This window comes from Python bivittatus, unplaced genomic scaffold, assembly GCF_059951505.1.
Source record: "Python bivittatus isolate LINGU-HERP-01145 unplaced genomic scaffold, Pbiv_v1 ctg000530_np1212, whole genome shotgun sequence".
Classification (NCBI taxonomy): domain Eukaryota; kingdom Metazoa; phylum Chordata; class Lepidosauria; order Squamata; family Pythonidae; genus Python; species Python bivittatus.
In genome coordinates, this window is record NW_028277085.1 from 10861410 (window position 1) to 10888589 (window position 27180).

Genomic DNA, 27180 nt, shown 5'->3' on the forward strand with positions numbered 1-27180 from the left:
TCACTTGCCCTCCCTTAGTCTAACCCAGCATTTCTCAACCGTGGCAACTTGAAGACGTGTGGATTTCAACTCCCAGAATTCCCCAGTTGAGAAACACTGGTCTAACCAAATGGCAGCATCTGGCCATCTTAGTTAGGTCTTGGAAGCTAAGTAGAATTGGGCTAGTTAGTACTTGGAAGGGAGTTCCCAGCTGGTGAATCTGGAAAATAAAATAACTTTTTAAAAAATCTAGAAGAAGTGACAAGCCACTTATTAGTGGCAGGAACATGTACATGTAGTGACCAAGAGTTGATAAAAATATCTCCTTAAGAATCCAGGTGGGGCAGGAAACTTGTTGAGTATCAACGGAAGCATGATATTGCTCATGATCAGGGGTAGCACGTGCCTTCTTATCAGCTCTGTGATATTATCCTGAGATATTCAAAAACTGCAGCACAGTCTTCATAAACACCCTTTACTAGTTAGGAAAACGGTTCGCTTCCATTTTCAACAGATCTGCAGTCTCAGCCTCACCCCTACAATATTCTAGAGAGCAAAACAAGAACATTAACCCACCACTTGAATGTCTCAAAAGTCAAATTGCTGGAAGTTCTCTGCATTCCACATTCTGGTTTACAAAAGTGAAAAAATATAACTCCTGACATGGAAGTGTTTGTGGGGGGAAACATTCTGGGGAGGAAAATTTGTAGTGACTTGAGTCTGCAACTAGATCAAAATAATACTTATTAATACACTGATAGACAAAAAAACAAACAAAAACCAAAGAACCACCCTAAAGCAAGTCAACTTCATAAATCACATTTTTTTTACCAGACAGTTTTTATTAATCCATTTTCAAACACAAATAATAATAATAATAATAATAATAATAATAATTTTAAAAATGAAAAATTTACCATACACAAAAACAAAAGGAAAAAAACATTACACAACAAGAAAATACATAAAAAAGCAAACAAAAAACTGTAATTACAACTATATCCCAGATTCACCTGATCTTGTAGGTCTTAAAAAACAAAAACAAAACTAAGCTTTTAATATTGACCAAGCCTGTCCAAGAATTTTTTCGAAAGGGAAAGATGTGACATTTTCTGATTAACCGAATATACAATTTTCTCCAAAAAATGCTACAAAATTGCTAAGTCATCACGATTTAAAGCTAGCTTGTTTCAAGTCAATCTGAGTTCAGGCTTCATGCTAGTAGTCACTCCAAACAAGTAGACGTATTGCCATAATGGCCAATTACCCTTTAATATTAGCATTTAAAGCATTGTATAAAAGGCCAAGGGTGAACCATAATTTAAAAAATGTAATATGGATTCATTCCAAGACCAACCATCTGGTAAACAGGATCCAACCGATACTTAATTACAGGTATTGACAAGACTTGGACCGACAGAGAGACTCCTGAACGATAGAGGGAGATACCACCCTTACAAATAAAAACAAAATTAAGATAAGCAGGAGAGGGGAAGTCCAATAATTTGGTGACACCAAGTAAGACACAGCATAACTAGGTCAAAGGTTTCACATGACTCGGCAGGACGTCAAATTAGTCATCAGCAGAAAACAGCAAGACGCCACGTCAAGCTAAAAGGAAGCAGAGAAGTTGCTACTGTAGTAAACAGGACAGCAGGAACAGAGAAAGAAATTCGCTTCCCGACACTGGAAAACTGGAAAATGTAAAACCTGTCCACTATTTCAGGAGTATTTTAATTCACTTTTTAAGGGGCAAAGTAATTTTGTAACCTAGCACCTCAGTTTCTGCCAAAATGCCATTCGTTTTGGATTAATCCAGTGCCAAATAGCTTATTGCATGATAATGACGTCTAATGCAAGCACGGGAATGCAATTCAATGCAATTTTACTTTTGAAAACAATGCCTTCCAAAAATATTTGGGTTTAATTCTGAGAGGTGCAATCAGAAGACACTTGCCAGGGTCGGGGAAATCTAAGGAACAGGAAAATCCTGCTGAATTCTGCTGGGTTTATTCTCCAGAAGGTACAGCTACAGACGTAACTCATGTCTCAATTTTCCTCCAATGTATCTTAAAAACGCAGACAAGTCCCTGTCACACACTTAGCTTTGCTCATCCCTTGCACAGCTTCTTAGCTAAAGAGACAGAGCAGCCATCTGACCACGGTTTCACTCAAGGCTCAAGTATCCCAAATGGTCTTCTGTAAAACAACACTCACTCCCCTGTGATCCGACGTAATAGCTGCATTTGTACAACACACTTAACAATGGCTGAATTAGGCTCACTCCAAATACAGAACTATAAACTAACCAGACTCACTGGGTTTGTCCAAGATGGTAAACCACAGACCATTGAAAAAAAGGAAATGATAAAAATTGACCAACCATCATGCACTGTGGAGACTAGGCAAATGTGTTGTATGAATCCATACTATGAGCTTCTTCTAGAAACCCACTCCAGCAGCCTACAACACCGAGTGAGGAACTCTGAGCAAACTGTGTCTTGTGGGGAAAGAACCCAACCTAATGAAGAGTCTTCTCCATGGCTGCTATCATGTGTTGCTTGACCCTAAGCTAGAGTTTGAATAAAGCATTGCAACTTCTGCCCTTGGAATAGCATCTCTCCCTTGTGAGGTCCCTATAGCTTTTTCGGAGAGGCACTGGGCTTTACAGCATTATGCGTTTTGAGTTCTGTCCTCCTCTGGCGTGGCAGATTCATTATCTCATATCTGTAGCTCACGATCATGATGCTTTTTACCCTCTTTGTAAGCCGCCTTGAGGACCTGGCAGTTGGGCAGTCCGACAAATCAAATAAACAAACATACATTTGTAGTCAGTCACAACTGAACATATCTGTAAAGAGTCACACCAAATTAAAAAAAAGCCCTCAAAAAGAGAGTATTATGTGAACTCTCGGTACAGAAACCTGATAAAGAGGTCAGACCAAAAAAAAAAAAAAGCAAACTTTAGTGATTTATTTTATTTCCTTATACATAGTAAAGATTGTTTCCATAAATGCTTTCATTGAAAAAAGGAACTTAGATAACAATGAATGTTAAGTCTAGTGACCAACAACAATCAAGACAATTATCAGCCTGGATATCGGTATTCCTTAAATTCAGGAACTACTTTTCAGGAACAGTCTCTATCTAAATATATGACCCACTATGTACTTGCCCCCAGTCAAAATACTGGGAAACAGGCATCTATTTAATTTAGAAAATTAAGTTGGAATTGATCGACCTTCCTATAAATCTCTTTCCTTTTTAGCCATACCTATTTCTTTAAACTGCCCTTTCCCATGTCTTTCTTACTAGATCAGATCAAAATCCTTGAATTTTAATGAAGAACTTGCCACTGTTGATTTGGGTACTTCAAATTGTTAAAAAGAAGTGGAACTTGTTTGACCCAGCCATGATTCCAGACAGAGGTAACATTGCATAATATCTGAGTACTTCCTTTTCTGCTTATTCTCAGCTTTCAATAAGCCTGGCTATAGCATTTCAGCATGTAAGCCGGACCACACCTGAGGATCTTCAGAAAAACAATAAAGTTGTCTGCGTACGTGTGCATCCACGTGGAGAACAAGCTATTGCAATTTTTCCTGTTAAAGGAAAAAGCAATCTTTTATGTGCAAATTCCTCCTACACCACACTAAAAGTAGTAATAAGTGTCATAGCTGGAACTCGGGGGTTGAGAATTGCAGTGAGGATAAGCCCTTAACTAAACACTAAGGCAAATATTCTTACCTTGCCTCGCCTTTCTGTTTTATTTTTTGTTACAGCTTCCATGCCCTCAGAGAGAGAGGGAGAGGGAGGTAGAGAGAGGGGGGGGAAGAATAAAAATAACACAGCTTGTTCACATTCATCATGCTAAGCACTTTTTCTGGACTCGTCTTCAGCTTTTTATCATGCGGGATGATTCATAACCAAATAATCCTCATTCAGGTGGCCGAACATCCTGCCAAGATCTTTGCACTTTGGGTTTCCACATTCCCTTCTTCACAGTTCAGGCTCAGTGTCAAATAATAACTGGGTAGGATTCAGAGCCAGCATTATCTGACAAACCATGGTTTCATGGAGCATAAGGAGATCAAGTCTAAAACTGATCTGTAAAACCCCATTTAGATGAACTATGAGTGGTCATCACAGGAATGGTCAAACATGAACTGAAATGATACTCTAGCTTTGTGGACCATCATCCAAGGGGTTTCAAAATACAGTGGTACCTCTACTTACAAACGCCCCTACTTACGAAATTTTCGAGATACGATCAGCTCCGGCCCCAAAAATTTACCTCTACTTACGAATTTGCCTCGACTTACGAGCCATTTTCCACCCATGCCACATGGTCCGCGGCCATTTTTCCGCCTGTGCCACGTGGTCCGCGGCCATTTTCATCCCGTTCCACGTGGTCCGCGGCCATTTTTCCGCCCGTTCCACGTGGTCCGCGGCCATTTTCCGCCCGTTCCACATGGTCCGCGGCCATTTTCCGCCCGTTCCACGTGGTCCGCTGCCATTTTCCGCCCGTTCCACGTGGTCTGCGGCCATTTTTCCACCCATTCCACATGGTCTGCGGCCATTTTCCGCCCCTGACACGTGGTCTGCGGACGCCGGAATGGATTAACGGTAATTACATTGAACCTTATGGGAAAATTTACTTCAACTTGTGACCAACTCGACTTGCGATCAGAGTCACGGAACGGATTAAGTTCGTAAGTAGAGGTACCACTGTATGGGTAAGAAGAATGAGGTGCATGGAACCCAAACTACAGATCACTACTGTATCTGAACTGATCTACTACGTGGACAGCCTAGTAAACTCCTAAAAGCCACAAATAGTTAAGAAATTAGCCTTGAACTAGAGCTGAATATAGCATTAAGCATTAGGACTATTGAATTTTTCCAGCCTTGAACAGAAATGCAAATTCCCAAATTGACTATTTTGGAGGTTCAAACCCTTTGCTGAGTATATATACTGAATACTGAGACAACTGTTCAATGTTTGTAATTTCAGGATCCATTTGCCCAGTTTCCTGCTTGCTTTCAAAATTATGCCTTAATTCCACCCCAGTTCGTACCTCATCTGCAACTGGAAATATATAAAATCAAGTCTGTAGTTGCAGTGACAGACTAGAACTCAAGATACAGTGTTCCTGCAAGCATTCCTAAATTACATGAGACCATTTTCCCCTGCATAGTCACTTTCCATGGGAAAGAATTCTTGGAAGAGCAGAGACTCACACCTTCTATCTCCAGCCTAGAACAACACAGCCCAGGAAAATCAACCCACATGCCATAAGATTAGATCTTGTGACATAAGAGTAAAGATACCTTTTTTAGCCTGGAATTATATAGCATAGGACAACCGTTCGCTCCTGTTATTCTTTCCAGTCAAGGCCAGGCTAGGACCTATTTGACACACCAATTGGCAGGGACCAGTTTAGGCAATCAAAGGGATACCCATCCAAAAAGAGTTTAAGTCAGACCTTCTGAAGACTTTTGGTCCCCAAGGGAAGATTAGCTTTCTGGATTTATAATGGGAATCACTTGGCAGACATCCTTGACGCCACTACAGGATAGAAGAATCAAGCCTTTCTTGGTGATTCATTGCTCAAGATGAGTGCAACTACAGAAAAGAGTGATGTTTCTGAGATTCCCTGGTGTCTATCACCTTGCATCAGAAAATTTTAAGACTTATTACTCTTCTCACAGGTCTCCATGCTTGCTGTCCACAAACAAGTCGATGAAAATTTACAAAATTCATTACTACAAGATATGCTGTTGGTCATTAAGTGAAATAGTCTCGAGAAGAGAATTAAGCAAATGCATGGAGGGTAGAACAATAGCTATATGAAAGCTCCCAATTCAGAAACAGTACAGTGCACCAGAAGGGGACTTGTCACTTGTGGGTGGTGACAATGAAGAACTAGATACCAGACCAAAGAGGCCTTCTGCTTTTAAATTCAAAGGACTTCTCCAAGCCAACCAACTTAGAACATCACTTGATTTTTCAAGGATCAGCCCTCAGTATATAGCTCAGGAATCACTGTTTAAAGCCATCTAGACATCATCCTGCTTTAGCAAAGGAACTTGCTTTAGTCCGTGCATTTGTTTTGGCAAAGTACAACTACGCTCCAAGGGGCCTGTTCGTTCTCCTAGCAACACCAACAATTCCAGTCCCTACGCTTTGATCTGAACACAAAGTTCAAGATTTCAAATGCTCGGCAAAGACGGTCCAAATTGGCTTAGAAAGCTAAAGGGAGTGGAGGAAGAATCTGCTTTTACTTTGTGTAATGCACCAGCCAGAGACTTTTGCTTCTGCATTTTTAAACGTGCAAAATTCTGGAAAAACAAGATAAGCAAGGTCTGCTGATACGAGAAGCAAACAAAACCTGGTTGCCACCTTTCTCTTTCCATACACTATAACAAAAAAGGGGCTGCTCATACCTAATTAAATGAATGAATGCACTAAAAGCAGGAGTACGAATCCTGAAGATGTGTAAAAGCTTGATATGTTACTATTGGTTTTAGAAGGTCAAAGCAATCACAAAGATTTCTAGGAGAATACATTAAAGCTACTGAACATGATGTTTCACAAGCAATGGTCCGCGTCCAGCTCTGTTTTATTTCTTACAAGCTGTTTATGGACCTTTTATCACACGCTGTTGAAGAAAGGTCTCGGGAGGAAAACTGTTAACCACCTTCATAAGGCAGACATGCCATCTCCATGACAAATCTCAGTAACGAAGTGCAGAACGCATCATCTTGAAAAGTTGGGGTTCCTTATTAAGAATTTTAAATGTGGCCCTTTGATGAGCAAACTGCAGGGAAACACAGAGATGGCAGATCTTGGGATAATCTCCAGCCGTTAAAGGAAATAATTTCAGTGTAGGGCATTATGACCTCCCAGCCGTCCATGGATAATATTCCTGAACTGTTGCACATTATGTGTTACAACTGTCAAGCCCTATTCGTTATTCTGCTCACGCTCCACAATGATTTGCAACTTTTCAAACACAATCTCTGGCAGTCTCAACAGGTAAGGTTGCTCTCAAACCATTCTTTCCTTCTGTCACCCTGCAATGGCTATCATGATTCCCATTTCACAGGTGGGAAGCGAAGCTGAAAATCAGAAACTGATCTAGTGGACCCCAGAAAACTTAGAATGATTGGGATTTAAGCAGAAATTGAACCGTGCTCTACACTCAGTCCCAATGGCCATCTTGATGGCAAAAGCATCGGTTGCTTCAGAGAAGCAAATCATCATTACCACATTTGGAACTGAGCTCTACTCCTCACCCAACTCTTTAACATGTTTAAAAGAGCATTTCACTGATAAAGATTCTCTCTGATTCCTGGGGGCTTCATGGACCCGTTCATGAGATTTTTCTTAGCAATCATTCAAAAGGGAGTGGTTACTGCCTTCTTCCAGGAAATTTTTTCAACCTTCCATTTGAGCCTCTAGGGCTGGAATTTCCTGGTCTCCCATCCAAGTGCCAGCCAGATCTGACCCTACTTAGCTTTCTTCAGACCAGTCAAGGTCAGCTAAATGGTGCACTTCAGTGGAATGACCCAATAAACAGCACCATCTTTATGTTTTTATGTTTTATATTAGTGGAATATAGACTTCAAGTTTTAAAAGTACTATTTCTTAACAGATACTATACAGTATTTTACAGGTTTGTCATCACTCCCTTCTTTATCATTGCATTCTTTTACGCTCTTACACTATTTTATTCGGATCTTGCAGGCCTCCAGAAAATTGCTGTCAGCTGCTCAGGGCCTATGGGGTGCAGTGACATATGAAATGCAATAAAAGAAACAGCTGTTTGAAGACTGTTTCTCTATAAGACTATACTGGCTTAATTCATTTAACTAATGCAGTCTTTCTCAACCTTGGCAGTTTTCAGATGGGTGGGGAATTCTGGGAATTGAAGTCCACCCATCTGGAAGCTGCCAAGGTTGAGAAACCCTGAACTAATGTATACAGGTGGGTATCCTTGCTGCAGAGTTTATGTAATTTTGGATAAACTCTCACAATACCTCCACAGGAACTAAACCCTAACTTGTAGAACAGTTAGCCAAAATCAACTCCTACTTTCTGGCATATGCCAGCTGCCATGATCCCCTGGGAATTTCAATTAGCCCATGATTGCTACAATACTAAGCCCAGAAGAGCTGTTCTATTTTCCCAGGATATATCAATGAAAGCACATACAGTTGGCTAGCTTTTAAGGAGCCACAAGACTCTTTGTTGTATATTTGCAACAGATGGATAGGGTGACCCCTCTAGAAACTGGCCTCAGTATAATTAATGTATCATGATGAATATGAAAAAAAAGAAAAGCTGTTGTTACTTCTAATGCAATACCAAAATAAAAGAGGACAAGACAAAGCTTGTGATATGTATCGGTTACGGGAAATTATTAGGGCTACAAATTGGAAACTTGGCTGTTTCCCTCAATTTTAAATAGCTAAAGTTTGGGAAAATTAAGCAGAGGCATGCAAGAGCAGCTCGCTTTAAAGGGCTCTGCTAAGGAAGAATGAATGGACTTGCTGAGATTATTCCTCTGCCACTACAACTGAAAGTCGCACCGACTTTCATACCTACTCTTTCATACCTACTCTTTATCATAAAAAACAGAGAGGTGGAACATGATCCAGGACCGACCAACATGAAACACAGGATTGCACCAGGATTTTATTAGTTTCACAGACAGAAGACTGGAACAAACAACACAAACTGAGCTGATGTTAGCTTACCTAGTTTTATGTGTGTGTGTCTTAAATTATACATCCATGGGTATTTTGTACAAGAAGGAGACACTAGGATACAAAAAATGACAAGCTTCACACACTGCACTAACCCACCATTTAATTGTGGTTTACTTGTTCCTGAACAAACCATAATTGGGTTTGATGAAAGGCTAAGCCATAAGTTATGGTTTGAAAACCACAATGGCTAAATTCAAACATGCTACAGGTAGTCCTCGACTTACGACCATTCATTTAGCGACCAAAGTTACAGTGGCACTGGAAAAGTGACTTACAACCAGTCCTCGCACTTATGACCATCACAGCATCTCCACAGTCACGTGATCAAAATCCAGGAGCATGGCAACTGGCATGTATTTACAACAGTTGCAGCATCCCAGGGTCACGTGATCATCATTTGCAACCTTTCCAGGGGGTTTCCAATAAGCAAAATCAATGGGGAAGTGTGTGATTCACTTAATGACCACATGATTCACTTAATGACCACCACAAAAATGTCGTAAAATTGGGTGCAGTGATGTGACACCTCATTTAACAACCACACCACTTAATGACAAATTTTCCGGTTCCTATTGTGGTCATAAGTCGAGGACTACCTGTAATGCTTTTTTGAGCCCAGTACAAGCAACCTTCATTTTCCATGCATGCATCTGAATTTCTGGGATAAGATAGTGAAGCCTAGTTGCATTATCTCCTCTAATTCTTAAACATTTGGCTAGGGCTAAACCACTTTTGAAAACTTGGAGCATTAAATCATTTGAATCTCTCTTCTTCAGCAAATGAAATCCAAGGCCAAATCCATTAGCTAATTTGCTTATTCTACTTTGATTCAATTTTTTTACTTCCTCACCTGTTCATCTATAAATTTGGTGAATTTGCCAACTTATATAAGCTTTGAAAACTGGACTTGGTCTACTACTTTTTATAAGAAGTTATATTCAGAAAATGATAAGTTTAAATATCAGAATACTGGTGAAAAATCTTCCAACATCTCTTAGGAATTAGGCATTCGTGTACTGAAGATTCATGCTGTGGTCCAAAAGGAAAAATAAAAGTCACAGTTTTTATGAAGAGTAGCATGAGATCTATGGTGGGTTTTTTTTTTTAACCTCAAATCATTAAAACATGCATTTCTGAATACCAGAAACATCTTCATTTTGAGAAGTCTCTCATATTACCTAAACGTGTAGTGCTGGGTTTCCCAACCTTAGTCATTTCCAGGTGTGTGGACTCCAAATCCCAGAATTCTACAGCCAGCATGGCCACAGATGAGAATTCTGGGAGTTGAAGTCCACACACCTGGAAGTGGGCCAGGCTGGGAAACATTGATTATAGTCGCAGAGAGGAGATACAATATAGAAGTCCTTAATAATGGAGAACAAGGTACAGAGAAGATGTAGAGATTTCAAATTTCTGGATAGTTCATGGCTTCCTATTTTCTGGGCAATAAGCATGACTTTTCTTAAGGATTTCTGCTAATAAATCAGGCAATCTATCCATTTTGGGGATGCCTGCTCAGATTAAAAGGTCTTGCCTCCACCTTTCTAAAACACTTCCTCTGCTTTGTAAGTGGTTTGCCAAGAGAGTAGAGGGAGGGCACAGGTCACGCAAACTGCACAATACTTAAATTCTATACTTCTTTTCTTCCAAGGAACTCAAAACATCATCTATGGTCCACCTTCCTTCCTCTCTCAGCTTCACAGCCACCACCAACCAGATTAGGGTGAGTGAATTAACAATTGGTCCAAAGAACTTCAATGAAGAAGTGAAAGGATTGAATCTGACTCCTCCACCTTTAATGCTCTATATAAGGGTTCCTCAACCTTAGCAACTTTAAGATGGGTGGACTTCAACTCCCAGAATTCCCCAGCCAGCCATGCTGGCTGGGGAATTCTGGGAGTTGAAGTCCACCCATCTTAAAGATGCTAAGGTTGAGGAACCCTGCTGTCTATTACATCTCTCAAGATGGAGATGAATAAACAAATCCAAGGGTCACCATGTCAGATGGAATGGGAAGTGGGATCATGTGACAGCTCCTGCACATGGAATACACCATCACCCTGCACATAAAAAATTAGCATATCAGCAAGTTGGAATCCACTTTTTTGTTGCTGTTGAACATTGAATTGTAGGACATCTGCTCTCCCTGCATACAACACATACAACTGGCATATAGCCAGGTTGAAGGTTTATCGCTTCATCTAATGCTTGCAAGAACTAGATCTTTGCTAGTGTAGACCCTACTCAGAGAATCCACCCTAAGGCTGTCCTGGAGGCAAAGTGCCCCTACATGCAATTTCTGCCCCTACTTACAATCCCTGCAAAGGGAGAAAAAAAAAGAGAAACCAATCACATTCACCAACCAATGAAGCGTATGATTGTTATTGCTACTGCTTAGCATCACCATGGATAAAACCTGAACTGTCCAAACAGGTGCCCCAAAACATACAGAGAAATTCCTTATCAGCACAAAAGAACATTTCAGCAGGGCATCAGAGATTTAACATGTTGATTCTAAAAGAAAGGTATGCTGGAATGGAAGGACTCAGCCAATTTCTATTCTATCCAATTTGTTGGATAAAGACAACAATGTCTGTCCTGTCCTATCCTGGGGGGAAGTTGTCCAGCTCTGCTGCTTGCTATCTTTCCAGCCCTTGGTTTTACAGGCAGAGCTGGAAGTCTACCATACACAGCAAAGGGGTTTTTCCAGTCCAATGTGTCAAATAATACGTCACATCAAATAAAGGAATATCTTTGGGGTTTGCCACTGGCTTTGCTGGAAGGCTTCTTTGAGGAGAGGGTGGGAAGCACTGGGCCACGGCCCCACCCACTTCAAATCTGACTGCCAACATCTTCCATTGCCACCAACACCACTTCCTTCCTCACCTCGGGGTAGGCCACAGAAGGACAGCTGGTCCTTTTCATGGCCTCCAGATACTGTCCCAGATATAAAACATTTGCTTAAAACAGCTGACTCCCCCCTCCTTTCCCAAATCCCTAACTTTCACCAGAGCGAAGGCAAGGCTGATGCCAGCTCAAGTCTGGGGCACTCCGTTAAAATGCGACACACTTTTGTTCAGTAATGCAAAAGCCGTCCACAGGCGAATTCCCTTCCCACGCAACGGAGATCCTCTTACATCCACAGGTACGCATCCCGGTTGCCTCCAAAGTACTCACAGGGAGCTTTACGCAGCCCTCAGAGTAAGGGGCAGGTATTTCCAAGTCACCTACCAAAAGGTATTTATCATCCAACTAAGCCCAAGTTTAACACCCCCCCCAAAAGAAGAGCCCACTCTTTTTCCTTGGAGTTTCCTGCTGTTAGCATGAGCCCACTCCTGCGCAGATGTCAACACAACACCCAAAATTACCCAAAGAAAGGAGGGTGGCTTGCTAAATCTCAGTCAGAGGAATCAGCCTGGAAAGGAGAACTGGCTCGGCTAGGTTCCCATCTTCGTGGGGAGAGGGTGTTTGCGATCCCGAAGCCCCCACGGATTTTGTTATTTCAACTATTCTGTCCTTTGCACAAGGGGTCCCCACGCCAGCAAGACCCCGCCCCGCACAGGGGTCAGTTCGACTTTACAACTTAAGCCCCGATGAAAGAACGAACCCCCCTCCTGTCATCGTTCCTCCCCGCCCACCCCCCCCCCAATCAGATCCGAAGAAGTTAAAAGGTTAAAAACACAGCGAAGGACTTGGAGAGATGCCGTGTCATACCGAAACAGACCCGTGAGTTTGCAGCGCCGCAAAACTAGCCCTCCTCTACCTGACCCACTTTCCTTTGCTTTTTAAGGAAGTTTCGACGGGGAGATCCGTGAAAACAAACTCGGCCAAGTTTGTTTCTCGGCACCTGATTTCCTGCCCCAAAGATCCCTTTTGTTCTGCTTCCCCGCATCAATTTTAATAGCCTGCCAACATCGGAAAAGGAACAAAGCGGTGTTCGCTACAAGCGCCCGGTCCCCGCTGCCTTAGAGCCCAAGTGGAAACCGCACAAGCCGCGGAACAACAAAAGCAAGCCTACCCACAAATTCTGCACAATTTTTTTTTTCCTGTTTGCTTCACCCCAGATTAACTTCACTGGAAGCTGCACTCCAGCGCAGCCTATCCTTTGCATCAAGCCCCACCTTCTGCAACATGACTGGCCAGACTGGGAAAACTCCACCCTGCTTGCAAAGCTTATAATCCTAATTGGTAAAGGCTAATATCTATTATTTAAATAACTTTTTCCTTGCTAGCAGGATAGGTTCAGCAGGTTAAGGCAACGCGCAGCGAGCTGCGTTCTTAAAGGCGCAGCGCGGCGGGCAGGCAAAAGGGAAACGGGTGTCCCAAACGCAACGCGGCACCCACGGAGAGGGCCGGCCTGAAAGGCGAACGAAGGAAAACAAGTTAATGACACTCGGGATCCTCCATGTAGTCATTATGTGCTTTCAAAGGAGTACAACAGGGGCTGAGGAAGGTGTGTGAGATCGAGGTCAGCCTGTTATTATCAAGCTGGCTGTTAAGCAAAACTTGGCAAATTGCAAAAAACAAACACGCCAGGAACTCCTCGGCGCGTGTTTGTTTTGAAAGACAAGATCAATCTTCGCTATTTGCAAAATGCTCGCCACCACCCCAGCTGTTTTCAACGTCGCTGCCCCAGGGTCGCCAAACATGGTGTGACCTTGCCAATGATGGCTCCCCCCCCCTCCAAAAAACAGTTTCAAGTTGTATTTTCCATTCAGCTGAGAAAACAATATAGTTCATCCATATCTTCCACCTATCACGTTGTAAGGCAAGTAGTCTTTAAAATTACTCAGATTTTGGAGAGCATGTCCTGAGAACAAGTTTAATTCTGGGATGAGAAGCCGCTCCAAGATTTTTATTCATGCTATTTTTGCATAAGGAAAATTGGAGTAACGGTCTAGATTCAACTTCTCTCCCTTTCATTGCCTATTTCAGACAAGAAAGGATTAGAGAACTATACTGAACAGACCACCTGATCTTCTCAAGTTCATCCACAAATACTAGCAAACTGAGTTTATTTCAGGGAAATGCTTCCACTGTGCCAACTAACAGCTCACAAAGTACGCAAAATTTCTAGCATCCATTCTCATGATCTGTCTTACACAAGACAGAGGTTTCGGCAGACTTGGGGGAAGCTGAGGTTTGCAAAACTTTAGAAGGACTTCATCTAAGGAGGCAAAACAGCTCAGAAAGGAACACGTCTGGGCCCTTGAACTCCACTACAACATTTTATCGTAGAACTAAGCTGCATATTTTTACAACTTCAAGGGGAAACAGCTGCGAATCTGAGTCAGCAAGATCCAAGTGGAAATCTCAGCTTAATCATGGAGATCACTGGGTGATCTTGGGCCAGTCCCGCTTTGCAGAGTAACTGACCTCCCAGGATTGTTGTATGGAAGAAACAGGAGGGAATTATACCAACAAGCTTTGAACTCCATAGAGAAAAGATGTGTTCTTATTTAAAGTAAGAATAATCATTCATAAGAAAAGCAAATGAAAAAATGAAAGATTAGTTCGCAGCATTTCAGATCAGTTAGATGCTAAATGTTTTCCACTTTGAACTACTTTACAGTGCTATTAAAAGTTAAGTTACTTCATGGGAAACCTGAAAACAAAATGAATTGCCTTTTAACCTCAGCATAATTTTTCATTTTCGTATTTCAGTAAGATTTTTTTTCCCCTAGAAATATACAGCAATACTCTAATTGGCCCCATAGGCATCTGATTTTCCCAAAAGCAATACTTTATTTGTGCAGCTTTCAGAAACATGGACCTTCTTGGCATCTTTCTGTAGAGTGCTTCTAAATGTTAATGCATCACTGACACACTATAAAGCAGATTATCCAGCATCAGATAACACAAGAAAACAGCTTCCTTAATGAACCTCAGCTTCTACTTTTATTGCTTAGAACACGATGAAGGGACATGAATCACATCCAAAGTTTTGGAAAAAATGCCTAAGAAAATTATGCTTGGCAGTTTCGCAGCAACAAATGAGAGTTAAGACCAAAGATCAGACAATCTGAGCTAGAAAGATCCATTTTTGGAGGTGGGGAGGTAAAAACCTACCTCCATTTCTTCCATAATGGTATATTAACATACTTTATATTTCTATGGAGAAGCTGCATTTATCTGAAAGGGATCCAATTTTCCCTGCAAATAATTTACCTTTAAAATGGTCATCTTCAATTGATTGAAACTCCGGTAATGAAAGCACTTTTTTTTTCATCTGCCTCCATTATCATGGGTTGTCTTAAATTCAGGGTCATCTCTTTCAGAAAAGGCCATATTTTGCTAGGAAAACATGACTGCTCTTTCAGGAAATTCAGCAGTACTGTACTGTAAAAATATCGAGAAATCTGGCATTCATTGCACAATCCCAGTAGCAAAAGGTTTATGACGCTGTAAATTAAGGACACTTTATTTATTCAAATGTCTTCTCTTACTTATACATTTGGTAGTCTTGCTCTTGCTGTACCGGGAACAATGATTTTGGCAGCTTGATCCCACTTTTCCAGTGAACTCCCTGTTTTGCAACTGCGCAAAGAGTAAGTGTGCAGACTAAAGTAAGGATGGGGAACTGGATCTGGCACAGGTTGGATTCAACCCCACACGTGCCCTGGTGGGCTGAATGATATCAGAGGGCAATGCCCTCTTAGATGCCACACCCTGTTATTATGTATTTTTTTACAGGCAGGTCAGAGAAAGGCAGTTCTTCTGGCTTCCCCCATTTGGGAAGGGTGTGCCCAATCAGCAGCAGCGAAGGGAGAAAGTATGTCTGATGAAGAACTACCTGGGAACAGGCCATGTCTTCCCCATGAAACAAGGACAAACATGCAGTGGTTTAAGGGGCGCGGGGCAAGAATGGAAGACAGGCCATCTGGTGGGCCAGGCTAGGCTCCCGGGCTGCAAGTTTCTCATCTGTCCCAGATTTCAATAAAGGAAGATTCTTCTATGTAGAGTCTTAGAGGGGCTGGTTCACAGGAAAAAAAAACTTCTTTTTTCTCAGCTTTTAAAACTTAACTTTTGAAACACCTGATTTCGAAAAAGATCTAAAAATTTTACAACCCCCGTAAGCAGTACAATAACGAGGTTAAAAAGGGAGGCAAGAGCAAAGAGCTCAGGATACCCAATAGTGGTATTTCCTTCATATTCCTCCCACTCACGAATATATTTGCTGGGCATAAAACCAGGACGGTTCTCCTGGTTAGTGTAAGGCATAAAATCAGGCCGTATATTTGAGAAGGCTTTGACTTTAGCTTGACCAGTACACAGACGAAGAGGGTAGGTCAATTTCTCTGCCTGGCAACATGCCAGACATTTTGGTAGCAGAGCCCCAATGCTGTTTGCAAAACACTAGCTAAAATTCTTGACAGTTAACAGAAATCAAGCAGGCAAAGAGATGGCTCCATTTGCTCTTTAACTTGTTCATTAGCTAGTTAATTCCCAGAACTATGATAAGCAGCGACAGCAGCTGTCTTCTCACATATTGTGACACAGATATCTTTATTCCCTTCCCTTCCCTTCCCTTCCCGGACTGCTGCTGTTGAGAATCTCTCTTTTGCTTAAGTCAGCTGCTCTTTTTCTTGGCTCAAGAATGAAGATGCCCAAGTGGCTTAGGCAGCTGAATGGTAAATTAAGGGAGATTTCCAAAAATGACCTTTAGGGCTGTATAGACCAAGGAGAAGGAGATTTAAGAATTCCATGCCCAAATCTGGCTGGTAAGGAAGGAAGAATGAACTGCCATGCTGGGCAGAGGGCAAACTGAACCACCAGCTCTCTATGTCTATCTAATTTAAGAGGAAAATAGTGCTATAACTGCACACAGCATCAGAAAGTTAGCTCCTTTGTCTCCACAAATAAACAACCACACACATGCCCAGCTGATCCAAAGTACAGCATCCAGACGAAAAGTTGGATGTGGTCCTATTGTTGATGGAGACCACTTTAAGTCAATCTGGCTAAAAAAGAGTTATCTGGCAAGCTTCAGTCCTTAGGACTCTGGTTGAAGAACCTTTGAAAACACCAGAAGTATTCTTAAACAGTCTATCTGGGATACTGATTTTCAAATCTAAATCTAGTTCCCAGCCTCACAATACTTGGGGTCTTTTTAAGTGGTTGGCACCGTCCTTCTGAAATTTTGCTGTGCCTCGAGTCAGGGTGGAGGCATTGCCTCCTCCCGTTCTACTGGAGCACTACAAAATCAGTCCTCCACATCCACCAGCTCAGAAGAGGCCTTAAGTCATATGCTTTTTCATTGTTCTCATTCTACAAGAAATCCTGGAGGGCTTCTATCAACTCTACCCTGAAGAAATGTCCTGTTTAAGAATACTTCTGGTGTTTTCAAAGGCTCTTCAACGAGAGTCCTAAGGAGTGAAGCTTGCCAGATAACTCTCACTTCTTCTGTGCAACCACTGTTCGGATCTTTCTGGCTTGCTTAATTCTGTGCCTCTATATGTACCATCCGCCTCTGAACATTTGTACGCACTTCTTTTTAGCCTTATATGTGTTCATTTTTACCAGCTTAATAGTATCAGAGTGCTTGCTCATATGGCCATAATAAAGGTTTGATTTGATGTGAGGGTCAAGAAGATTAGGTAGTCTCCTCACCCCAGGGTCAATCCTACTGAAATGCTGGGCTATTGCAAATATTAACTGTGGAGCAATCTGAGAACAGAAAACATCCTGAGTTAGATTCAGAGTCAGTTTACAGCTGCTTCTTATCATTATAGTGATGCAAAGAACAATATATATTATGGCCATACAATGTATAGATTAGATTCTTATTTTTGGTCTTTCAAGAAACACAGTCACTTTAAACATCATTCATAAAGCTCTTGCAAGTCCAAGATAATCTTTCAGGAACCACTGCTGAATGAAAAGAGTTAGCCATTTTTTGCAATCTCACACAATAAAGTGAGGACCAATTTTTAAAAGAAAGTTGTGCAGTGATCTCAGTCCTTGGACCTCATGCAAGAATACTGAAATCTCAAAAGATTTTACCTGGGATGACAGCCTGAAAGTAAAATATGCCAGCCAATACCTTTCAAATGTAATAGTTAACAAACTCAAACTATTTCGAAGTATCTCTTGATTCCTAGAGTCCTTAATACAGTGGGGCAAAAAAGTATTTAGTCAGCCACCAATTGTGCAAGTTCTCCCACTTAAAAAGATGAGAGAGGCCTGTAATTTTCATCATAGGTATACCTCAACTATGAGAGACAAAATGGGGGAAAAAATCCATAAAATCACATTGTCTGATTTTTAAAGAATTTATTTCCAAATCATGGTGGAAAATAAGTATTTGGTCAATATCAAAAGTTCATCTCAATACTTTGTTATATATCCTTTGTTGGCAATGACAGAGGTCAAACGTTTTCTGTAAGTCTTCACAAGGTTTTCACACACTGTTGCTGGTATTTTGGCCCATTCCTCCATGCAGATCTCCTCTAGAGCAGTGATGTTTTGGGGCTGTCGCTGGGCAACACGGACTTTCAACTCCCTCCAGGTTTTCCATGGGGTTGAGATCCGGAGACTGGCTAGGCCACTCCAGGACCTTGAAATGCTTCTTACGAAGCCACTCCTTCGTTGCCCGGGCGGTGTGTTTGGGATCATTGTCATGCTGAAAGACCCAGCCATGTTTCATCTTCAATGCCCTTGCCGATGGAAGGAGGTGTTCACTCAAAATCTCACGATACATGGCCCCATTCATTCTTTCCTTTACACGGATCAGTCGTCCTGGTCCCTTTGCAGAAAAACAGCCCCAAAGCATGATGTTTCCACCCCCATGCTTCACAGTAGGTATGGTGTTCTTTGGATGCAACTCAGCATTCTCTCTCCTCCAAACACGACAAGTTGAGTTTAGACCAAAACATTCTACTTTGGTTTCATCTGACCATATGACATTCTCCCAATCCTCTTCTGGATCATCCAAATGCTCTCTAGCAAACCTCAGACGGGCCCAGACATGTACTGGCTTAAGCAGGGGGACACATCTGGCACTGCAGGATTTGAGTCCCTGGCAGCATAGTGTGTTACTGATGGTAGCCTGTGTTACTTTGGTCCCAGCTCTCTGCAGGTCATTCACTAGGTCCCCCCGTGTGGTTCTGGGATTTCTGCTCACCATTCTTGTGATCATTTTGACCCCACGGGGTGAGATCTTGCATGGAGCCCCAGATTGAGGGAGATTATCAGTGGTCTTGTATGTCTTCCATTTTCTAATTATTGCTCCCACAGTTGATTTCTTCACACCAAGCTGCTTGCCTATTGCAGATTCAGTCTTCCTAGCCTGGTGCAGGTCTATAATTTTGTTTCTGGTGTCCTTCAACAGCTCTTTGGTCTTGGCCATAGTGGAGTTTGGAGTGTGACTGTTTGAGGTTGTGGACAGGTGTCTTTTATACTGATAACAAGGTCAAACAAGTGCCATTACTACAGGTAACGAGTGGAGGACAGAGGAGCCTCTTAAAGAAGTAGTTACAGGTCTGTGAGAGCCAGACATCTTGCTTGTTTGTAGGTGACCAAATACTTATTTTCCACCATGATTTGCAAATAAATTCTTTAAAAATCAGACAATGTGATTTTCTGGATTTTTTTCCCCATTTTGTCTCTCATAGTTGAGGTATACCTATGATGAAAATTACAGGCCTCTCTCATCTTTTTAAGTGGGAGAACTTGCACAACTGGTGGCTGACTAAATACTTTTTTGCCCCACTGTAGGTAGAAAGAATATCCTGCTGGACACTGTCAATCTAACCTAAGAGCCTGACCCTTGCTAAAAAAAAAAAAAAATCAAACTCTCCATTCGAATGAAGTTTTAGAAACTTCAGCTGAGAAAAACACTTTATGTTTTATATACAAGCGGGAGATAGTTATCACACTCACTGCTTCAGATTATCATACCATGATGGGACAAAATCAATATGATCAACCAACCAAAAACAAATTGGAATTTTTTGTTTTTCTAACTTCAAAAAAGAAGGGTAAACATAATTTGGTGGGAAAAAGCTCCAAACTATTTCCATCCTCCCATTTGCTCTTCCCCAAACAGAACCCAGGAGGAAAAATAAATGGAAGGCAAGTTTGTTACCCTGCTTCCTCAACAAATAACTGCATTAAATAAACATCCAGAAATGAAACTATGTTTTGTTGCTCACTTTGACATCCAATTTGCTAGTTTTAGTCACCGAGACAGCAGATTGAACAAGCAAGATCACGGTGACCCATAAAACAGAATAGAAATAAAATTGTTTCCCCAAGATGCACAAACCCAGCTATCAAATAACAAAACAGCTTATTCTGCCACTTCAGAATAATAATAAAAAATCCCATTACATTGTTATTTTGTCACACACAGGGGCAACTGATGTCTGAATCCAGCTGATTGTTTTAATTAAGCGATGGTTCATATACTACTGATGTGGCATTTCAACGTGAGATCTATGAAGGATTTCTTTTTTACAAACATGCGTTCTTTTGCCAGGCTGGGATAAGATATGGCAAAATGCCAAGAAAATGTCTCTTTCAAAAAAAAATTGCTAGGGCAATAGGAAACACATTCACGATGCCTACTGACATTGATGACCTGGGAACAGTATTGGAAAGTAGTCCTAACACACACACACACACACACACCTGTAAATACAGTACAATAAATGTGGATCACATTTGGACCACACATTAGACGAACAGCCTACTGGGATCCATGCAGTAAAACAACATATTTCATATGTGGTCAGAACCAAATATTACATATAACACAGCCCTTTATCTGAACAAAACAGTACAACTGAGACTGATGGATATGGCAGAAAATGACAAATTGACTTTCCTATTAAAAGAAAACTCAAATAATTATTACCTTAAAGAATGGAAACCATTGATGGACTATTTGCAAAATGCAGCTGGGGTGAAGCTTACATGGGGATTTGAAGATTAGATTATAAATGTAATGGGATATATTTAGACAAAGAATTATTCCTATTTAATGTATTAAAAACTAGCACTTACGATAGCCTTATTATTTCAAAGACCAGAGACAGATTGGAAGTTATCTATTTTTCATCTCTTTTTTTCTTTTACTTTACCTCACTTTTTCTTTTCCTTTTCTTTATATTTTGTATTTCAAATTTTCCTTTTCATTTCTAACTTTTAAAAATGTATCTTTAAAATCTCAATAAAATATTATTAAAAAAAACAGTACAACTGAGAACTGCATAGGTGGATCTGATTGGGATAAATTGTAGGGGTGACACAGAAATATAATTTGCATTTTCTTTTAGTTCTGCCTTTTACTCTACTTTGCTACACGTGATCTTATTGTTGTTCTATGGTTTGTATTCTGATATGGTGTAATGGCTAATCAATAAATTATTATTACAATAAATGTATTATTTCACAACCTACCATCAGTCAGTTTACTTGTCGGCTTGTTTGTGGCAGGAGCTCAAGCCCATCATCCTAAACATAACATAACTATGGAGTAAGATCAGTTTTGCTCAATAAAATTGGCTTCAGCATAAACAAGCTTAGAATTGCACTGCACCTCAGCTATTCTCTCTCACGCACAATCCTCCATATCAGGATATTTTTTTTAATTTATCCCCACTGCCCCTGCCAATATTTTATTTGTATTTTATTTATTTTGCATTCCAAAAGCAGTTTCAGACTTCTGGGTATGTCAAAGTCTGAAAAGTACCAACAAGCTGAGACAGCAATCAAATTTCTCAACAAAACTGAATGCAGAAATTCTGAGGAATAATTACAAAATCTAAAAATACCACTCAACTTTAAAACACACACATACACCGCCCCCAACAATATTAAGATTCGATTAAGAATCAGCACTAAAAGAAAGGGACAAAGCTATTGAGAGAGAGAAGTTTTTTGCACAGGCTTTACAAGAAGTAAGCAATCAATTGTGCTCCATCATTTTAAGTACAACTGTAAAAGTTACAATGCCCAATAACGTCCTGATGTATTATTGGTAAGATTTAATCAACTCACATGAAATGGAAATCAGCAAGGACAGAATGCTCTCCCGATTCCTTGCAAGAAGCAAACTAACTCTCAGCCCTGGGGTGCTTTATCGTCTTCCACACCTCGGGGTAAGGATATTGTCAAAAACAAGTCCAGGCATGGATCAGAGGAAAAAGGTCTGCATACTTGAGAACTTTGGAGATGGTTGCCAACCACCGGTGCTTCTGTCAACAAAGACATGGGAACAAGCACAGTCTAAAACAATCAGAGTTTTTAACAAATCAAGTTAGGGTTCCAGAAACAATAACAACCCAAAACAATGACCCTCAATGAGCCATTGTCATGACTGCAAAAATGGCAGGTATTGTGCTCAGCAGCATAAAACAATTAAATGCCCCAACCACCACGGTCTTCAGCAAACCTGAGCTTGTTGTGGCACCTCCATGTTATCTGTTACCTAACAAGCGAAGTGTAACTGCGTATCACCTTCTGCTTCCATCCTCCCACTGGGCAACTCAGCACTTTGGAAGCAGAAGAAGAGGGCAAATGAACTGTGGCCACCACAAAGAGAGGGGTAAGCAAGTTTTCCAGCCCTCCCAAAATTTAGATCTGTCACTGGGGACAAAGAACGTGATCTCCTTTCGGGTGCTCCAATTATGGAATGTTTCACTGCAGAAATATATAGACAAGAGCAAATGGCACACTTATGCGGAAAACGAAGAGATCTCTCCTCTTAATATGCCAAACGTGGACTTAAAAGCCCACAATCCAGATGCTTCTAATCCTATTAACTTATGACATCCAAAAATTACAATCACATCTTAAAAAAAAAATGGTGAAAGAAACCTAAACTGGTTGGAGACAATTCTTAGTGACCACACAGATTTTCTCCAGAACACTTTGTCCCCAACCTGGTCCTTCAGATCTTCCAATGGGATGTCTTTCTTTAGCTCTACTAAAAAGCAGATGGAAATTTTAAAAACCACAAACGGATGGGGACAACAAAGTATGTCAGGCCAATTCTTGACACAACAGCTAAATTTGGGTGTCATCTGAAATAGTCTGTTCCCATGACTGTGTGTGTTTTTTTTTAATTTGTCTTGGATTTTCAATTTGCATCCACAAAAAAAACATCCATAAATCTCAAGCAGGCATTGCTAGAGAGAGGCTCTGGGATATATTTATTCCAGGAATCTTAAGATACATTTGCAATAATTAATTACTAGCAGTTCAACACTTGCCAGGACAGGACTGACATTTGACCAGAAATAACCCCATGATTCATTTATGATGGAAGAGCCGATAATGGCTTTTTGCAGCTATACTGGGAGATGGTCAAAAGAAATGTAAAAAAATCATTTCAGTCTCAGGATTGAAATGACAATGTTTTATGCATTTGTTTATAAATAAGAGATGGGACATGGGATGAAGAGAACATTGGTTGTAAACTAAGAGGTGAAAATTGTTTATACTTGTGATTTAGGTTGGAAGTCACTTCTTCGTATATTTCTTTTTACTATATTCTTACTTTTCTTTCTGTTTTCTATTTTTTCCTTTTCCTTTTCCCTCTTTTAGTTTGTAGTAGTTTTTACTATTGCAATTGTAATCTTTAGTAAAATTATTAAAAAAAAAAAAAAGAAATGGAAGAAAGTGAGCAATTCAGGTTGCTTTGAGTTCCCACGCAAAATAGCTGGGTAACTTGTCCTTTGTGAGAGGCAGAATCCTCCACTCTTTTGCATTTAATGCAATACACAAAATTATGACCTAACTACGCTGGATCACTTCAGAAGTGATTCTGGGCAGGTGATTCTAAGCCTGTGGAGAGGATCAGCACCTAACTTTTTAAGCTGCATGTTCTCTTGGGATCCTGCAAGACCTCTCCTATATGCTCCAAAACACCTTTCCAGAATTAAATCCAAAGCAGTGCAAACCCAGCCTCTTTCTGCCTGAAGACAAAATAGCAAACAACAACTATTTTTGACACTAAAATGGCAACGCTCAAAGTACAAATGTAACTATGTTTTGTTGACAAGACACAATTGGCTGCTTTGCCCAAGCTGTACATTATACTTTGCAGCCCACAATGGCTGGATTCATACAATATGCTAAGCCCAAATCAAACACATTATGACTTAGTGCAATGTGTGAATTGAAACATTGTCTATTATTAACACTGGGGCTATAGTCACCCAAACCCAATACAACAACACACACAGAGTTTTGCATGTCATCTGATGGTCCACCAGTGCTTATACAAATATAAATTGGCATGTTTCTAAGGTGCCTCAAAACTTTTTTTTTTCTGCTGCAGAAGACTAGCATAACTACTTCCATGTGATCCAGAGGCTTGCCACAGTGTAGAGTCAAAAATAAACTTCTCAAGATACGATTCGAGATATAACACAGACATAATTCCATCCATGACATCTGCAATCCCAAACTTGCCTAGAAAGCCATCCCACTGAAATCAGCACAATCACAATCAGGGCTCAAAGGTCCCAAATGCTGGATTAAGAGAAGAGACAGGGAGCTCAGCAATCAAGGTTAGAATCAAGGTTAATAATAAGAGCAGTTTGGCCCAGATAGGTAGCGGCCTTCTTCCCCTTGGACGTGTTCAAGTTTCGTTTGGATTCCTGCAAGGAACGGGAGGTTGGATTTAGCAAGCCTTAAATAGCCTCTTCCAGCTCTAGGACTCTATGAAAGATGATGAACAGAAATTCCAGCCTAGAAGTCGTTCGTAGGAAGCTCTAGCCCTGCCCGGAGAATTGAGGTACCTCGTTGCAAACAAAATTCTCCAGCAAATCCATTGCTAAATGCTTCACTACTTGCTTCCTGGATGTTACTCACCTGACTGACTCATCCTCTCCCAGGGCAGGGCACCTGAGGACAACAACAACTTATTTGAGATTCAGTTCACTTCCGCCACCTTGTTTATTAGTTGGGGACCAAGAGGAGCATCGTCGGCCCCTTCCAAGATCAGATCTGAATTACTGCCTTTAAAGGATGCTTCTCTCCCCAACGGGCAGCCTGCTTCCCCACAACGGCCAGCAGATTGCCATCTCCTGCTTCTCTTGTCAACCTTATTAAAGCGCCCCTCCCTTACTATAGGGGTGGGCAACCTACGGCCCTGACCTGCTTGCAGGCCCCTCTGAAAACAGTGGGGCCATTTCTCACAGGAAACGACACAAGAACTTAAATCTGAAAAGACTGAGCATAAAGAGCTAAAGAATCCCCTTATAAAAAAGAAGAAGGGGGAAGAAACAGCCCCATCCAATTTGCATCATTACCTTCCCTGGACCTGGGGGGGGAAAAATGGTCCTCTTACTCAGCCTCTTACTATGAGGTCCAGTTAGCCCTTTGCTAATGCCATCTAACTGGAGCTCTGTGTGAAAATAACTCTGTCTCCTCTCCCTTGTCACCAGTCTGAGGCGTCCTCACCGGGGTGCGATGCCTCTTATGCTTCTCCCAAAACACAGTATTTTGCATTTTTCTTCCAGTCGGGTTGCAAAAGAGGAAAAAAACCCAGACTAGTTCTCTTTGCCCCTCGTTCGGATTTTCCCAGGCCAAAAGTTCGGAGAAGTCTCTTCCCAGCCCTCTAAAGGACGGGAACAGCTTGGCTCTTTGCTGCTTCCCGTTTCACCCCCCACCTCCCCATCTTTCTTAAAGCAGGCATTTCATCAGGGCTGAACCCTCCCAACAGCTGCACCCCGTTCTTCTCCATCCACAGAAACCAAGGCACCCGCCACTCGTCCCACGAAGGAGTGGGTGATCTTCGAGTGGAACTCCACCCCACCCCTTCCCACTTCCGCCAGACTCGGGTTTTGATCAGGAAAAACAAAACACAAACCCTCACGAGGGCTTCATGTTCAAAGAGTGACCTTGGCCCCAGCCCTCCTTTCTCTCCCCTCTGATCCTCCTCCCGAGAACGCAGCCAGCTCAACCCAAAGCCCCCCAGCACAAGCATCTCCCCTGTTTTGTGATTTGCGCAGGGACGCTCGCCCCTTCTCTTTCCTCGCCCTGAGTCTGACCTCGGGTAGGCCCTTGACGTCTCTCCTTGCACAAGTTTCTGAACGTCAGGACCTCCCAAACTTCCTCCAAGCCGAAGCCTCGCTTTAGGATTTCACAAGCTGCATTCATACCTTACGCGAGCCCAACTGCCCGGCTTCGCACCACGCACCACGAATCACCCCCACCCGCTGCATTCGCAAATGCTGCTTGTTGCTGGATTTACAAAACAGAAACACACCGAGGACCTGCGAGCTAGGAAGAGTTTACTGCCCTCTCGGAAAGCGGTCACTCACTCTTGCTTGCAAACCGCCGAAAACGCCATCTCCAGCCAAGGAGCTCAGCACCAATTTAGGCTGACCCTAATAACGACGCTAGCCACCTCCAGATTTAGCTGCGCTTATGGGGTACAAAAGGGAAGAAGGGCACGGGGTTCTCTCCTTAGTTTTTTTTTTTTCCTCTCCGGGAAGGGCCACGCAGACCCCCGCCCCAATCTTTTAGAGAGCCACCCTCCCTGCCTCCGCAAATGAGGAAGGAGAGAGTTGGGGGTATGTCGGGGCACGCACGTGTCGGAGGAACTGCGCGGGTAGGGGTGCGCAGGCTCGTGCACGCAAGGGGGTGTGTACAGGGGCGTGCGGGAGGAGGGGCTTGTTGGAAAGGGTAGGGGGTGGACAGGAGAAAGTGAAAGGGATTGGAAAACAGAGCTTCCCCAGGCCCTTCTTGGAACGAACGGGGGCAGAGCGCTAGCCAGGAAGACCTGGGTCCGCGCAGGCGCACTTCGCTCACCTGACGACGACGACGCCGCCGCGGAGGGAGGGAGAGCGAGCTGGTGGTCTCGCGCCGCCGAAGCTGCCGCTGCTGCTGCCGCGCCGCTCTTTTCCGCGTCCCCGCTCGACTGCCCCCTCCCACCGCCCCGCTCTTCCTTTTCCCTTCCTGCCTCTTCAGCTCAGCCCCGCCCCGCCCCTCCCGAAAGAACCGACGCGGGCGGGCGCTGATTGGCGGGAGCCGGGCGGGCGGGCGAAAGCGCACACGTGCCGCCGGGGAGGGGGCGGCGCCGTCGCCTCCTGCCCTCCTCCCTCTGCTTTTTTTCCCCCGGGGGCGCCGGCGTCGCCCCCCGAATTGCGGAACGGGGCCGGGGAGCTTCTGGGAGGAGGGCGGGAAGCATCCGATGCCCGTGCCAACTTGCGGGAGGGGAGAGGACGCCCCAGCGATTGAAAGGGTGGCAGGGGCGTTGCGGGGGGAGCGACTGTGCACAACCGCCCGGATAGGTGGGGCAGGGGTCTTGAGGTCCCTCGCTTTCCTCGCTCCGGCTGGGCTGGGCTACTGCCGCCAGCATCCCCTCTGGCCTTAAACGATGGGAATTGTAGTCCCAGCCAGTCTGGGAAGGGCTGAGCGTGGCGGGGAGGGAGGCTGGGGTCGGACTGAATAAGCCCCTCCTGGCTGGCG

At 42.6% G+C, this 27180-nt stretch overlaps 1 protein-coding gene across 6 annotated transcripts in view; it reads right to left on the bottom strand.

The window, feature by feature from the left end:
* The window catches only part of ZFAND6 (zinc finger AN1-type containing 6), a 51939-nt gene extending 25260 nt beyond the window's left edge, over positions 1 to 26679 (bottom strand). The window contains exons 1-2 of one of the 6 annotated variants that reach the window (XM_088148647.1): positions 26521 to 26660; positions 21757 to 21953 (exon numbers count right to left, since the gene is read on the bottom strand). In XM_088148647.1, coding sequence (XP_088004773.1) covers positions 21757 to 21758 — 2 coding nt within the window. In that variant the 5' untranslated portion in view covers positions 21759 to 21953; positions 26521 to 26660. Of the gene's footprint in view, positions 1 to 12772; positions 12909 to 21756; positions 21954 to 25868; positions 25891 to 26030; positions 26453 to 26520 lie in introns of those variants that run through there. The other 5 variants (XM_088148648.1, XM_088148646.1, XM_088148650.1 and 2 more) reach the window with 5 other exon arrangements.
* Between the last annotated feature and the right edge of the window lie 501 nt (positions 26680 to 27180).